This window comes from Balaenoptera acutorostrata, chromosome 3 (assembly GCF_949987535.1).
Source record: "Balaenoptera acutorostrata chromosome 3, mBalAcu1.1, whole genome shotgun sequence".
NCBI lineage: Eukaryota > Metazoa > Chordata > Mammalia > Artiodactyla > Balaenopteridae > Balaenoptera > Balaenoptera acutorostrata.
In genome coordinates, this window is record NC_080066.1 from 67,736,267 (window position 1) to 67,751,132 (window position 14,866).

The window sequence follows — 14,866 nt, forward strand, 5'->3', positions numbered from 1 at the left end:
TATTAGTTTTTCAGAAATCTGAGGGCTGGATCACCCCCAACAGTGACTCTTATCGAGGTCTAGAGGACAGAGCCTGTAATCATGAAGTCATGTGGGCAGTCCGGACAAGGTGTCTGCTCTGAACCTTTCTCCTCCTGCCTCTCCATGCAGTTCTCAATGCTGCACCCAGCTTCTTCTTTCAGGAAGAGACCACTGAAAGCCACAGTTCATCTTTACACAACACATCCCCAGAACTATCAGTAAGACCAACAGCAGCAAAGAGCTCAGCTTTTTATTGAACGTGCTACTATAGAGGTTTAGTCAAAAAGACCAAAGCCCATGTCATCATCAGACTCTTCAGATTCTTCTTTCTTTGCTTCCACTTTCTTCTCCTCAGCTAAAAACAAAACAAAAAATAGTCAGTTACCTCTCTCAAACTCCAAAGAGCTCCAGGCCCTTCAACTTACGTGGTCAAAAATACCCTAGATTTCCCTCATCAAACTATACCTCTGGTTTTAAGATTTCTATACATCATCTACTCTTAGCAAATGAAGAACAATTTTGCCTATAATACTTTTAATCTCCACGCTCTGATACCAAGTTTCCTACCTGGGGCAGCAGTGGTGGAGGGGGCAGGACCTCCTGCTGGTGCAGCACCAGCTGCTGGGGCAGGTCCACCTGCCCCCACATTGCAGATGAGGCTCCCGATGTTGACATTGGCCAAAGCCTGCAATACACACGCATATATATAGGTAAATGCTTAGTTCTGTCCTTTTGTTCCAGCACCAAAATGCTGGCTTAACTTGCTAGGAGAAATTTCAAGCTTCCTTAAACACTCAAACCAAGATGCTTTCCACAGTTCATGTCTCCTCTTTAGAGTGAATTCAGTTTTTTTTACTATGTAATTCTAGGACTTTTCCCAAGGGAATTCACTGAAGATGATTTAGGAACGATGTTTCCAATCTTTCAAGTCTCAAGGTTGAAGGACAGGAGGTGAATAGTTAGAGGCTATCAGTTTCACTTGCCAGAGATTAAGTAGTCTACACAATGGAAGGTAGCCAGTGCTAAATTCCTTGGGTAGGAATCCGGTTTTCATTAGTCTATTACCTCCTGGGTGACCGTTTTATGAAGGAATGACCTGGTTAATATATTTTCCTCATGATTTTAGAACAGAAGGAAAGAGAAAGCAGAGTCTGAGACCAAGAGAAAAAGACATAACAAAGCAAAACCTTAATTAGCTCCTAGAGATAGAAATGAGGAAATTATTGCTCATACTTGGACAAGTCCAGTGGAATTCTGGCACTTCTGGAGGTTAGAATGAGCACCTGACTTAATGGTCTTCCAAAATTTGTTTCTCCAAATCACTGCCACCATCACCTTACCTTTGCAAACAAGCCTGGCCAGAAAGGTTCAACATTTACACCGGCTGCTTTAATGAGGGCATTGATCTTATCCTCCTAAAACAAATAAAAACGGCAATCCATCAGACAGCAAAGTTTAGCTTTCGTAAATGTCTCCGAAATACTGCAAATTGAAAGCAAATCACTCGTAACATGTGTACAAAACTACGTTTACCCAGTTCAAATATTCTATCGGCACCGCATGTATGCTAATTTAAGACGACTCTTTCTTCCACTCTAAAGGCAAAAAAAAAAAAAAAAAAAAGCCTCTGCTCTTGTGTGCCAGGTACTTTGCACGGCCTCGAGTTCATCGCTGCCACTTCACAGGCTGGGACTTGCCCAAGTCACGCAGCTATTTTAAGTTGTGAGGCAAGGCCAGAGGTGGAGCAGAGCCTCCACACCACGCAGCCAGGCCCCAGGGAGTCTTCTCAAGAGCACGAAAGGAAATCACACCAAATGGAAATATAAAGCGTCCTGGGGCATTTTCTAGCTGCGGATGAGGCTGCCCACGTGTTGCACAAGTTTCTCTAAATACAGGTTCTCAAAGCCCGAGCGCGCCGCCGCCAAGTGAAAGCCACTCCCTCCGGGGCGGGCACGTGGCCGAGGCCCCAGGCCGCCCCGCACATGGGACCACCCGATGGGAGCCCGTCCCGCCAGTCCCCCTCCGTTGGGGTGTCGATGGCCGCGGCTCCGGCCAGAAGAGTCCGCCCCGGACGCCTGCGAGGGCGGGGAACCTGCGCCCCGCCACCGGCCCACGCCCGCACTCACCGTGACCGTCACCTCATCGTCGTGCAGGATGAGGGCCGAGTAGATGCAGGCGAGCTCCGAGACGGAGGCCATGGTGCGGACGAGTGCTAGGCAGGGTCTGCCGGGCGCGGTGCTAGTCGCCGGATGAAGTGAGGATCTCACCCCAACGCGGCCTTAGCTTCCTCGGAAGGACCGAGCACCTTAGCGGAAACTGAGGAAAAGGAAGTGCCCGCCTTCGCGCAGCCTCTTATACTAGCCAAGCGGACCAATCGGCGCCCGAGTCTACCGGAAGAGGCGGGACTAGAACATCTCGCGACAATACACCAAAGACGCCTGCGCAGACACGTATCTCGCTTGTTTGCGGGTTCAAAAAGTTAATAGGCGTTTGCAGACGCTAGTTCCCGAGGCTTGGGTAAAATCTTAGGGCTTGTGAACAGTAAAAATATTTTTAGCAAAAAGTTGCCTAGATAAACAGGTATCACTCCCACCTGCTGTAGCCCGTGTGAGAGTGTTTAAGCAGGCAGTGACCTGCTGAAGAGCAGGAAACAGGTTTTAACCTGGAGGTCCCGGTGCTTAGTGCAGCTTCTCGGATAAAATGCTAAGTGAATATAGGAGAAAATGAGAAACCTGCAACGTTACTGTAGCAGAGGCATTTGAGCGCCTACTGTGACCCAGGCACTGAGCCACACTCTGCAAGGATTCATTTAATCCTCACCCAGCATAAGAGGTAAGTACTATTATCTCCATTTTGTGGATGGCAAAACTAAGGTGTAGGCCCGGTAACTGCGCAAGATTCCGCAGTTACTACGAGGCCGAACCTGGATTTGGAATCTAGGAACCTAAATTCAGTGCTTCCTTCTTGTGTGTGCAGAGAGGGATGGGTTTGGGGATTATGAGTAAATTTTGTCTTCTTTTTTTTTTTATTCCCAAAGCATAAAATATATATTAGGAATATAGGGGAACTTGCCACTTAAGCTTCATTTTTTTTTTTTTTTTTTTTTTTTGGTAAATAAGGGAACCCGTGGTTGGATGTAAATGCCTTGAAACTGTACTTGTGATGTTAAAAGACCTCTTGATGTAACTGCTGTCTGGCTAGGTGCTGTATTGCCTTGTGTCCTTTGAAGCTAATGAAACTGGTGTTGGGTTCATGCTGAGAGGTTTTCTTTAGAATTTTTTAAATTGAGGTATAATTGATATATTAGTTTCAGGTGTACAACATAATATTCGACATTTGTTTGTACTGGGAAGTGATCATCATAATAAGTCTAGTTAACATCCATCAATCATACATAGAGAACAAATTTATTTGTGTGTGATGAGGTCTACTCTGTAAGCAACTTTTCAGTGTGTGGTATATTATTCACAGTAGTCACCATGCTGTACCTTACATCCCCATGACTTATTTATTTTATAACTGGAAATTTGTAGCTTTGATCCCCCTTCACCAATTTCACTCAGCCCCGCATCCCCATCTCGGGCAACCGCAAATCTGTTTCCTGTATCTATGAGCTTGTTTTTGTTTTTTGGGGGGGTTTTTTTTTGTCTGTTTGTTTAGATTCCACATATAATGAGGTCATATGGTATTTGCCTTTCTCTGACTTATTTCACTTAGCATAACGCTCTCAAGTTCCACCTATGTTGTCTCAAATGGCAAGAGTTTATTCTTTTTTTTGCTGAATAGTATTCCATCACATTTTCTTTATCCATTCATCCGTTGGTGGACGCTTAGGTCGTTTCCATGCGTTGGAGATTGTAAATAATGCTGCAGTGGACATGGGGGTGCAGGTATCTTTTTTTTTTTTTTTTTTTTTTATAGCTACTTTATTTTTTTTTTTTTTTTTTTTTTTTATTTTTGGCTGTGTTGGGTCTTCGGTTCGTGCGAGGGCTTTCTCTGGTTACGGCAAGTGGGGGCCACTCTTCATCGCGGTGCGGGGACCGCTCTTCATCGCGGTGCGCGGGCCTTTCACTATCGCGGCCCCTCCCGTTGCGGGGCACAGGCTCCAGACGCGCAGGCTCAGTAGTTGTGGCTCACGGGCCCAGCTGCTCCGTGGCATGTGGGATCTTCCCAGACCAGGGCTCGAACCCGTGTCCCCTGCATTAGCAGGCAGATTCTCAACCACTGCGCCACCAGGGAAGCCCAGGTATCTTTTTAAGTTAGTGTTTTTCGTTGTCTTCTAGTAAATACTCAGAAGTAGAATTTCTGGATTTTTTTTTTTTTTTTCTTCCCATGGATCCAACTCATGTTTAATAGCACCGATGTGTAGCAGGGACACGAGGTTGACTGATGGAGCCCTGCCCTAGGGGCTCACAGTCAATCCAGAGACACAGGTCGTTACAGCGCTGGGCGTGAGCGCTGAAGCAGCCAAGTGCACGAGTGGGCATGTAGGCAGGACTCCTGAAGAGCAGAGGGGAGGGCAGCGCGGGCCCAAACAAGACCAGCTGCTAACACAGCAGGCAAGTGCCTGGAAGGGAGCCGAGACTGGCGAGGAGGCCCCGCACCCCACCCTCCTGCATCGAAGCTGTCCCAGTGGGCCAGGGCTGCTGGTAAGCCTGTACATAGGGAAGCACCCTTCCCTGCCAAGACACCCTCCCACTTACACTGAATAATGAGAGCAGCTGCTTCCTCCATGCAGCCTTCCTTAACTTCCAGTCCAGAGGACAGGGGACACAGGGAGCAGAGACTGGGGCAGGGGTCAAAGCAGACACTACAGGAGTTAGGTCCAAAAGGGCTGGCACGGCGGACCCAGTCCAGTCCCAGCCAGCACCGAAGTGGGTGGGTTTGGGGGGGAGTAGTTACAAGGACTGTACAAACTTGATGGGAACTGATCTACGCAGCTCTTTCCAACTAGCGGGAACAGGCCAGCTGAGAAGGCGCTCCCCAACAAGGTGTGGGGATGCAGCCGAGAGCCCAGTGGGAGGCAGCCTCTGGGCCACTGAGGGAGTCGGAGAATGAGGGGCACGGGGCAGAGGCCATTGTCCTGCTGTGCCCTCGGGTGGCGGTTTAAGGGGCACTGTTTGTGCCGAGACACGGTAGACGCCAAACAAGTGCATCTTCTGCCCAGCAGTGGGGCAAGTGGACAGGGCACTACCTGGTGCACTATATCTAGAGTTGGCTGGCAATGCCACACTGTCCTGACAGGCGGCTGTGGGGTTCCCTGGTCACGCAGGCCACTTCATGACAAGGGGGCACTGCCACACCTGCCCGGGCCGTGTTTGGAATCCAGTGCTGTGGGTTGGGGCGTGGGACAGATTATAGTAGTTTTAATTTTCGAAGGAACCTCCATACTGTTTTGCGTAGCGCCTGCACCAATTTACATTCCCACCAACAGTGCATGAGGGTTCCCTTTCTCCCCATCTTCGCCAACACTTGTTAGCTCTTGTTGATGATAGCCATTCTTAACAGGTGGGAGATGATAGCCCATTGTGGTTTAAGTTTGTGTTTCCCTGATGAGTAGTGATGTTGAGCACCTTTTCAAGTACCTGTTGCCCATCTGTATGTCTTTGAAAAAATATCTATTCAGATCTGCCTGTTTTTTAATTTGATTGTTTGTTTTTTTGTTATTGAGTTGTATGAGTTTATAATATATTTTGGATATTAACGCTTTGTCAGGTACATGATTTGCAAATATCTTTTCCCATTCAGTAGGTTGCCTTTTCATTTTGTTGATAGTTTCCTTTTCAATGCACATGCTTTTTAGTTTAATGTAATCCCACTAATTTGTTTTTGCTTTTATTGCCTTTGCTTTTGGAGTCAGATCCAAAAAATCATCACCAAGACCTGTGACAAGAAGCTTACTGCTTTATGCTTTCTTCTAGGAGTTTTATGATTTCAGGCCTTACATTCAATTCTTTAATCCGTTTTGAGTTAATTTTTTGTGTATGGTGTAAGATAGTGGTCTACTTTCATTCTTTTGCATGTGGCTGTCTAGTTTCCCAATGGCATTTATTGAATATTGTATATTCTTAGCTCCTTTGTCATAAATTAATTGACTGTATATGCATGAGTTTATTTCTGGGCTCTCTATTCTGTTTCATGGATCTATGTGTTTGTTTTTGTTCTGTTTGATGACTATAGCTTTGTGATGTCTCCAGCTTTGTTCTTCTTTATCAAGATTGCTTTGGCTATTCAGGATGTGTTGTCGTTCCATATAAATTTTAGGGTTGTTTTTATTTCTGTGAAAAATGCCATTGGAATTTTGACAGGGATTGCATTGAATCTGTAGATTGCTTTGGGTAGTATGGACATTTTATCAGTATTCTTACAACCATGAGCATGGAATATCTTTCCATTTATTTGGGTCTTCAGTCTCTTTCATCAGTGTCTTAACTTTTCCTTTATTTTTGGTATTTTGAATTGTCTACAACGTGTATGTGTATCATTTATTACATATCTGAACCTTAAATATAACTCCTACTAACAAAATGGTAATCTTTACATTTCATCAATTATTTCCCTCTTGGAATTTGCCTAGTTTCCTGGAAAGGTGATTCAGTTTTTTGTTTTTTGTTTTCCCCAGGAACCTGCTTTGTTTAATCAATGCCATTATCTCATCATCCCTGACCAAACATTTCCATTGGAATCCCCCAATTTAGAGTCCCACTTGGGTTCATCTTATCCACAAATGTAAACATATCTTAATATACCAAACTTTTTTTTTTTAAAGTGATGGGGTGTCAGATCTTCTAGATTTGTACAAGTTTTTTTTCCCATCTTATCTTTTTTAAAAAAAATATATTTATTTATTTATTTATTTTTGGCTGTGTTGGGTCTTCGTTTCTGTGCGAGGGCTTTCTCCAGTTGCGGTGAGCGGGGGCCACTCTTCATCGCGGTGCACGGGCCTCTCACTGTCGTGGCCTCTCATTGCGGAGCACAGGCTCCAGACGCGCAGGCTCAGTAGTTGTGGCTCACGGGCCCAGCCACTCCGCGGCATGTGGGGTCTTCCCAAACCAGGGCTCGAACCCGTCCGTGTCCCCTGCATCGGCAGGCAGACTGTCAACCACTGCGCCACCAGGGAAGCCCCCAAACTTTTTAAAAAGCTTTTTTAAAAAAAACTATCAAGGTTTCTAAAAATAAAACTTGTTTTGCGTTTTCATCTAAATCTAGGAAGCAGTTATAGTGGAATTTGGGAGGAAAAATGTAAAATTATTGAAAAATTCAGACGTTTCCAAAGCCAGAATGAATCAGTCCAAAACATACTTCCCTCACCAGTGTACTTAACAAAAAACCGATCTGGTGAGTATAATACATATCAACACACAGTAAAACAAGATTTTTCCCATTTTAAACTGTACTAATAAGAAATAGTTTTTTTTTTATTGAAGTATAGTTGTTTTACAATGTTGTGTTAATTTGTGCTGTACAGCAAAGTGATTCAGTTATACATATATGTACATTCTTTTTTTTTTAACATTCTTTTCCCTTATGGTTTATCATAGGATATTGAATATAGTTCCCTGTGCTATACAGTAGGACCTTGTTGTTTATGCATTCTATATATAATAGTTTGCATCTGCTAACCCCAACCTCCCAATCCATCCATCCTCCAACCCCCTCCCCATTGGCAACCACAAGTCTGTTCTCTGTGTCTGTGACTCTGTTTCTGTTTCATAGATAAGTTTATTTGTGTCATGTTTTAGATCCCACATACAAGGAATATCATATGGTATTTGCCTTTCTCTTTTTTTTTTGAATTTTATTTATTTATTTTATACAGCAGGTTCTTATTAGTCATCAGTTTTATACACATCAGTGTATACATGTCAGTCCCAATCTCCCAATTCATCACACCACCACCCCCAGACCCCGCTGCTTTCCCTGCTTGGTGTCCATACATTGGTTCTCTACATCTGTGTCTCTATTTCTGCCCTGCAGACCGGTTCATCTGTACCATTTTTCTAGATTCCACATATATGCGTTAATATATGATATTTGTTTTTCTCTTTCTGACTTACTTCACTCTGTATGACAGTCTCTAGATGCATCCACGTCTCTACAAATGCCCCAATTTCATTCCTTTTTATGCCTGAGTAATATTCCATTGTATATATGTCCCACATCTTCTTTATCCATTCGTCTGTCGATGGGCATTTAGGTTGCTTCCGTGGCTATTGAAAATGGTGCTGCAGTGAACATTGGGGTGCATGTGTCTTTTTGAATTATGGTTTTCTCAGGGTATATGCCCAGTAGTGGGATTGCTGGGTCACATGGTAATTCTATTTTTAGTTTTTTAAGGAACCTCCATACTGATCTCCATAATGGCTGTATCAATTTACATTCCCACCAACAGTGCAAGAGGGTTTCCTTTTCTCCACACCCTCTCCAGCATTTGTTGTGTGTAGATTTTCTGATGATGCCCATTCTAACCTGGTATGAGGTGATACCTCATTGTAGTTTTGATTTTCATTTCTCTAATAATTAGTGATGTTGAGCATCTTTTCATGTGCTTCGTGACCGTCTGTATGTCTTCTTTGGAGAAATGTCTATTTAGGTCTTCTGCCTATTTTTTGATTGGGGTGTTTTTTTAATATTGAGCTGCATGAGCTGTTTATATATTTGGAGATTAATCCTTTGTCAGTTGATTTGTTTGCAAATATTTTCTCCTATTCTGAGGGTTGTCTTTTCGTCTTGTTTGTAGTTTCCTCTGCTTTGCAAAACCTTTTAAGTTTCATTAGGTCCCATTTGTTTATTTTTGTTTTTATTTCCATTAGTCTAGGAGGTGAATCAAAAAAGATCTTGCTGTGATTTATGTCAAACAGTGTTCTTCCTATGTTTTCCTCGAAGGGTTTTATAGTGTCCAGTCTAGATTTAGGTCTCGAATCCATTTTGAGTTTATTTTTGTGTATGGTGTTAGGGAGTGTTCTAATTTCATTCTTTTACATGTAGCTGTCCAGTTTTCCCAGCACCACTTATTGAAGAGACTGTCTTTTCTCCATTGTATATCTTTGCCTCCTTTGTCATAGATTAGTTGACCATAGGTGTGTGGGTTTATCTCTGGGCTTTCTGTCTTGTTCCACTGATCTATATTTCTGTTTTTGTGCTAGTACCATATTGTCTTGATGACTGTAGCTTTGTAGTATAGTCTGAAGTCAGGGAGTCTGATTCCTCCAGCTCTGTTTTTTCTATCAAGACTGCTTTGGCTATTTGAGGTCTTTTGTGTTTCCATACAAATTTTAAGATTTTTTGTTCTAGTTCTGTAAAAAATGCCACTGGTAATTTGCTAGGGATTGCATTGAATCTGTAGATTGCTTTGGATCATATAGTCATTTTCACAGTATTGATTCTTCCAATCCAAGAACATGGTATATCTCTCCATCTGTTTGTATCATCTTTAATTTTTTTCAGCATTGTTTTATGGTTTTCTGCATACAGGTGTTTTGTCTCCATAGGTAAGTTTATTCCTAGGTATTTTATTCTTTTTGTTGCAGTGGTAGATGGGAGTGTTTCCTTAATTTCTCTTTCAGATTTTTCATCATTAGTGTATGGGAATGCAAGAGATTTCTGTGCATTAATTGTGTATCCTGAAACTTTACCAAATTCATTGATTAGCTGTAGTAGTTTTCTGGTGGCATCTTTAGGATTTTCTATGTATAGTACCATGTCATCTGCGAACAGTGAGAGTTTTACTTCTTCTTTTCCAATTCATATTCCTTTTATTTCTTTTTCTTCTCTGATTGCCATGGCTAGGACTTCCAAAACTATGTTGAATAATAGTGATGAGGGTGGACATCCTTGTCTTGTTCCTGATTTTAGAGGAAATGCTGTCAGTTTTTCACCATTGAGAATGATGTTTGCAGTGGGTTTGTCATATGTGGCCTTTATTATGTTGAACTAGGTTCCCTCTATGCCCATTTTCTGGAGAGTTTTTATCATAAATGGGTGTTGAATTTTGTCAAAAGCTTTTTCTGCATTTATTGAGATGATCATATGGTTTTTCTTATTCAATTTGTTAATATGGTGTATCACATTGATTGATTTGCGTATATTGAAGAATCCTTGCATCTCTGGGATAAATCCCACTTGATCATGGTGTATGATCCTTTTCATGTGTTGTTGGATTCTGTTTGCTAGTATTTTGTTGAGGATTTTTGCATCTATATTCATCAGTGATATTGGTCTGTAATTTTCTTTTTCTGTAGTATCTTTGTCTGGTTTTGGTATCAGGGTGATGGTGGCCTCATAGAATGAGTTTGGGAGTTTTCCTTCCTCTGCAGTTTTTTGGAAGAGTTTGAGAAGGATGGGTGTTAGCTCTTCCCTAAATGTTTGATAGAATTCACCTGTGAAGCCATCTGGTCCTGGACTTTTGTTTGTTGGAAGATTTTTAATCACAGTTTCAATTTCAGTGCTTGTGATTGATCTGTTCATATTTTCTATTTCTTCCTGGTTCAGTCTTGGAAGGTTATACCATTCTAAGAATTTGTCCATTTCTTCCAGGTTGTACATTTTATTGGCATAGAGTTGCTTGTAGTAGTCTCTTAGGATGCTTTGTATTTCTGCGGTGTCTGTTGTGACTTCTCCTTTTTCATTTCTAATTCTATTGATTTGAGTCCTCTCCCTCTTTTTCTTGATGAGTCTGGCTAATGGTTTGTCAATTTTATCTTCTCAAAGAACCAGCTTTTAGTTTTATTGATCTTTGCTATTGTTTTCTTTGCTTCTGTTTCATTTATTTCTGCTCTGATCTTTATGGTTTCTTTCCTTCTGCTAACTTTGGGTTTTGTTTGTTCTTCTTTCTCTAGTTCCGTTAGGTGTAAGCTTAGATTGTTTATTTGAGATTTTTCTTGTTTCTTGAGGTAGGCTTGTATTGCTATAAACTTCCCTGTTAGAACTGCTTTTGCTGCATCCCATAGGTTTTAGATCGTCGTGTTTTCATTGTCATTTGTCTCTAGGTATTTTTTGATTTCCTCTTTGATTTCTTCAGTGATCTCTTGGTTATGTAGTAATGTATTATTTAGCCTCCATGTGTTTGTGTTTTTTACGTGTTTTTCCGTGTAATTGATTTCTAACCTCATAGTGTTGTGGTCAGAAAAGATGCTTGATATGATTTCAGTTTTCTTAAATTTACTGACGCTTAATTTGTTACCCAAGATGTGATCTATCCTGGAGAATATTCTGTGTGTGCTTGAGAAGAGTGTGTAATCTGTTTTTGGATGGAATGTCCTGTAAATATCAATTAAATCTATCTGGTCTATTGTGTCATTTAAAGCTTGTGTTTCCTTATTAATTTTCTGTTTGGATGATCTGTCCATTGGTGTAAGTGAGGTGTTAAAGTCCCCCACTATTATTGCGTTACTGTCGATTTCAACTTTTATAGCTGTTAGCAGTAGCCTTATTTATTGAGGTGCTCCTATATTGGGTGCATATATATGTATAATTGTTATGTCTTCTTCTTGGATTGATCTTGATCATTATGTAGTGCCCTGCCTTGTCTCTTGTAGCATTCTTTATTTTAAAGTCCCTTTTATCTGATAATGAGTATTGCTACTCCAGCTTTCTTTTGATTTCCATTTGCATGGAATATCTTTTTCCATCCCCTCACTTTCAGTCTGTATGTGTCCCTAGGTCTGAAGTGGGTCTCTTGTAGGCAGCATATATATGGGTCTTGTTTTTGTATCCATTCAGCGAGCCTGTGTCTTTTGGTTGGAGCATTTAATCCACTCATGTTTAAGGTAATTATCGATATGTATGTTCCTGTTACCATTTTCTTAATTTTGGGGGGTTTGTTTTTGTAGGTCCTTTTCTTCTCTTGTGTTTCCCACTTAGAGAAGTTCCTTTAGCATTTGTTGTAGAGCTGGTTTGGTGGTGCTGAATTCTCTTAGCTTTTGCTTGTCTGTAAAGCTTTTTTTTTTTTTTTTTTTTTTTTTTTTTTTTTTTTTTTTTTTTTTTTTTTTTTAATGAGGATCTTGAATCAGATGCGTATTTTTTTTTGATTGATTGATTGATTGATTTTTGGCTGTGTTGGGTCTTCGTTTCTGTGCGAGGGCTTTCTCCAGTTGTGGCAAGCGGGGGCCACTCTTCATCGCGATGCGCGGGCCTCTCTCGTTGCGGAGCACAGGCTCCAGACGCGCAGGCTCAGCAGTTGTGGCTCACGGGCCCAGTTGCTCCGTGGCATGTGGGATCTTCCCAGGCCAGGGCTCGAACCCGTGTCCCCTGCATTAGCAGGCAGATTCTCAACCACTGCGCCACCGGGGAAGCCCTGTAAAGCTTTTGATTTCTCCATTTGAATCTGAATGAGATCCTTGCCAGGTAATCTTGGTTGTAGGTTCTTCCCTTTCTTCACTTTAAATATAGCATGCCACTCCTTTCTGTCTTGTAGAGTTTCTGCTGAGAAATCAGCTGTTAACCTTATGTGAGTTCCCTTGTATGTTATTTGTCGTTTTCCCCTTGTTGCTTTCAATGATATTTCTTTGCCTTTAATTTTTGTCAATTTGATTACTATGTGTCTCGGCATGTTTCTCCTTGGGTTTATCCTGCCTGGGACTCTCTGCACGTCCTGGACTTGGGTGGCTATTTCCTTTCCCATGTTAGGGAAGTTTTCGACTATAATCTCTTCAAATATTTTCTCTGGTCCTTTCTCTCTCTCTTCTCCTTCTGGGACCCGTATAATGCGAATGTTGTTGCAGTTAATGTTGTCCCAGAGGTCTCTTAGGCTGTCTTCATTTCTTTTCATTCTTTTTTCTTTATTCTGTTCCATGGCAGTGAATTCCACCATCCTGTCTTCCAGGTCACTTATCCGTTCTTCTGCCTCAGTTATTCTGCTACTGATTCCTTCTAGTGTATTTTTCATTTCAGTTATTGTATTTTCATCTTTGTTTGTTTGTTCTTTAACTCTTCTGTGTGTTCTTTAATTCTTCTAGGTCTTTGTTAAACATTTCTTGCATCTTCTCGATCTTTGCCTCCATTCTTTTTCTGAGGTCCTGGATCATCTTCACTATCATTATTATGAATTCTTTTTCTGGAAGGTTGCCTATCTCCACTTCATTTAGTTGTTTTTCTGGGGTTTTGTCTTGTTCCTTCATCTGGTACAAAGTCCTGTGCCTTTTCATTTTGTCTGTTTTTCTGTGAATGTGGTTTTCCTTTTACAGGCTGTAGAATTGTAGTTCTTCTTGCTTCTGCTGTCTGTTCTCCCTGTCTTTCTCTTTCTGAGTTACTTCACTTAGTATGATAATCTCTAGTTGCATCACGTTGCTGCAAATGGCATTATTTCTTTCATTTTTATGGCTGAGTAATATTCCATTGTGTATATGTACCACATCTTCTTTATCCATTCATCTGTCGATGGACATTTAGATTGTTTCCATGGCTTGGCTATTGTGAATAGTGCTGCTATGAACATAGGAGTGCATGTATCTTTTTTTTCTTTTAATCAAAGGGAGAAGTTATTTTTTCTTAAATATATGTTTTATTTATTTTAGTACATTACAGTTGCCATTCTTTTTGATGCTCTAATTATCTTGTTTCTGACTGGTGGGAACCATTTCCAGTTGTCTCTTGAGTCTTCTAATATCCCGATAGTCTTTAATAGCTTCTTTGACTTCTGATATTCTCTTTTTTAAAAAAATATTTATTTATTTATTTATTTATTTATTTATTTTTGGTTGCGTTGGATCTTTGTTGCACGGGATCTTCATTGCAGCATGGGGGATCTTTCATTGCGGCACACGAGCTTCTCTGTAGTTGTGGCATGTGGGCTCAGTAGTTGCGGCATGCGGGCTCTCTAGTTGTGGTGCGCGGGCGCCAGAGCACGTGGGCTCTGTAGTTGTGGCGTGCAGGCTCCAAAGCACATGGGCTCTGTAGTTGCGGCGCACGGGCTCTCTAGTTGTGGCTTGTGTGCTCAGTAGTTGCGGTGCACATGGTCTTAGTTGCTCCGTGGCATGTGGGATCTTAGTTCCCCGAGCAGGGATTGAACCCGTGTCCCCTGCATTGGAAAGTGGGTTCTTAACCACTGGACCACCAGGGAAGTCCCAGGGTGCATGTATCTTTTTGAATTACAGTTTTGTCTGGATATATGCCCAGGAGTGGGATTGATGGATCATATGGTAATTCTATTTTTAGTTTTCTGAGGAACTCTCATACTCTTTTCCATAGTGGCTACACCAACTTACATTCCCACCAACAGTGTAGGAGGGTTCCTTTTGCTCTACATCCACATCCAGCATTTGTTATTTGTAGATTTTTTAATGATGGCCATTCTGACAGTGTGAAGTGGTACCTTATTGTAATTTTGATACGCATTTCTGTAATAATTAACGATGTTGAACATCTTTTCATGTGCCTATTGGCCATCTGTATAAGAAATACTTTTTGAATTAAATTAATACTTTGTTCCACAAGTTGTTTTATAACCATAGTAACAAAACCTGAACCTTAGAGTGCGAGAAAGGTAAATTATAGGCTCGTCTCAGTTATGAATGTAAACACATTCCAAAATAAAATATTACGGTCAGTTATATCTCAATTAAACTGGGGGGAAAAAGCCAAAAAATTAATGAACTGAATCTGTACTGTATGTAAAAATATGGTATATCATTACTAAACAGGATAGTTCAACATAATGAAATCTATTAAAAATAATTCATTCACAAAGAGGAAAATCTACATGAACTTCTTATAGACTCAGAAAATCACTTGATAAAATTAAGTAACTATTCCCATAGATTGTAGAAAACTGGGTTAGAAGGTAACTTCCATATCCTAAGGTATCTACCAAAAATGTACAGTAAACATCATACTTAATGATGAAACT

The 14,866-nt window shown here is 41.2% G+C and overlaps 1 protein-coding gene and 1 long non-coding RNA gene across 2 annotated transcripts in view; one reads left to right on the forward strand and one right to left on the reverse strand.

The window, feature by feature from the left end:
• Positions 1-256: 256 nt before the first annotated feature.
• RPLP1 (ribosomal protein lateral stalk subunit P1) lies at positions 257-2,352 on the reverse strand. Its single transcript, XM_007197794.3, has 4 exons — positions 2,148-2,352; positions 1,362-1,436; positions 589-706; positions 257-376 (listed from the first exon to the last, which is right to left on the reverse strand). The coding sequence occupies exons 1-4, from the start codon at positions 2,217-2,219 to the stop codon at positions 297-299; spliced, it is 345 nt and encodes a 114-aa protein (XP_007197856.1). The 5' UTR covers positions 2,220-2,352; the 3' UTR covers positions 257-296.
• Positions 2,345-14,866, forward strand: part of LOC130707612 (uncharacterized) — a 35,065-nt gene continuing 22,543 nt past the window's right edge. The window contains exon 1 of the long non-coding RNA XR_009007532.1: positions 2,345-2,853. This is a non-coding gene — a long non-coding RNA (uncharacterized LOC130707612). The remainder of the gene's footprint in view (positions 2,854-14,866) is intronic.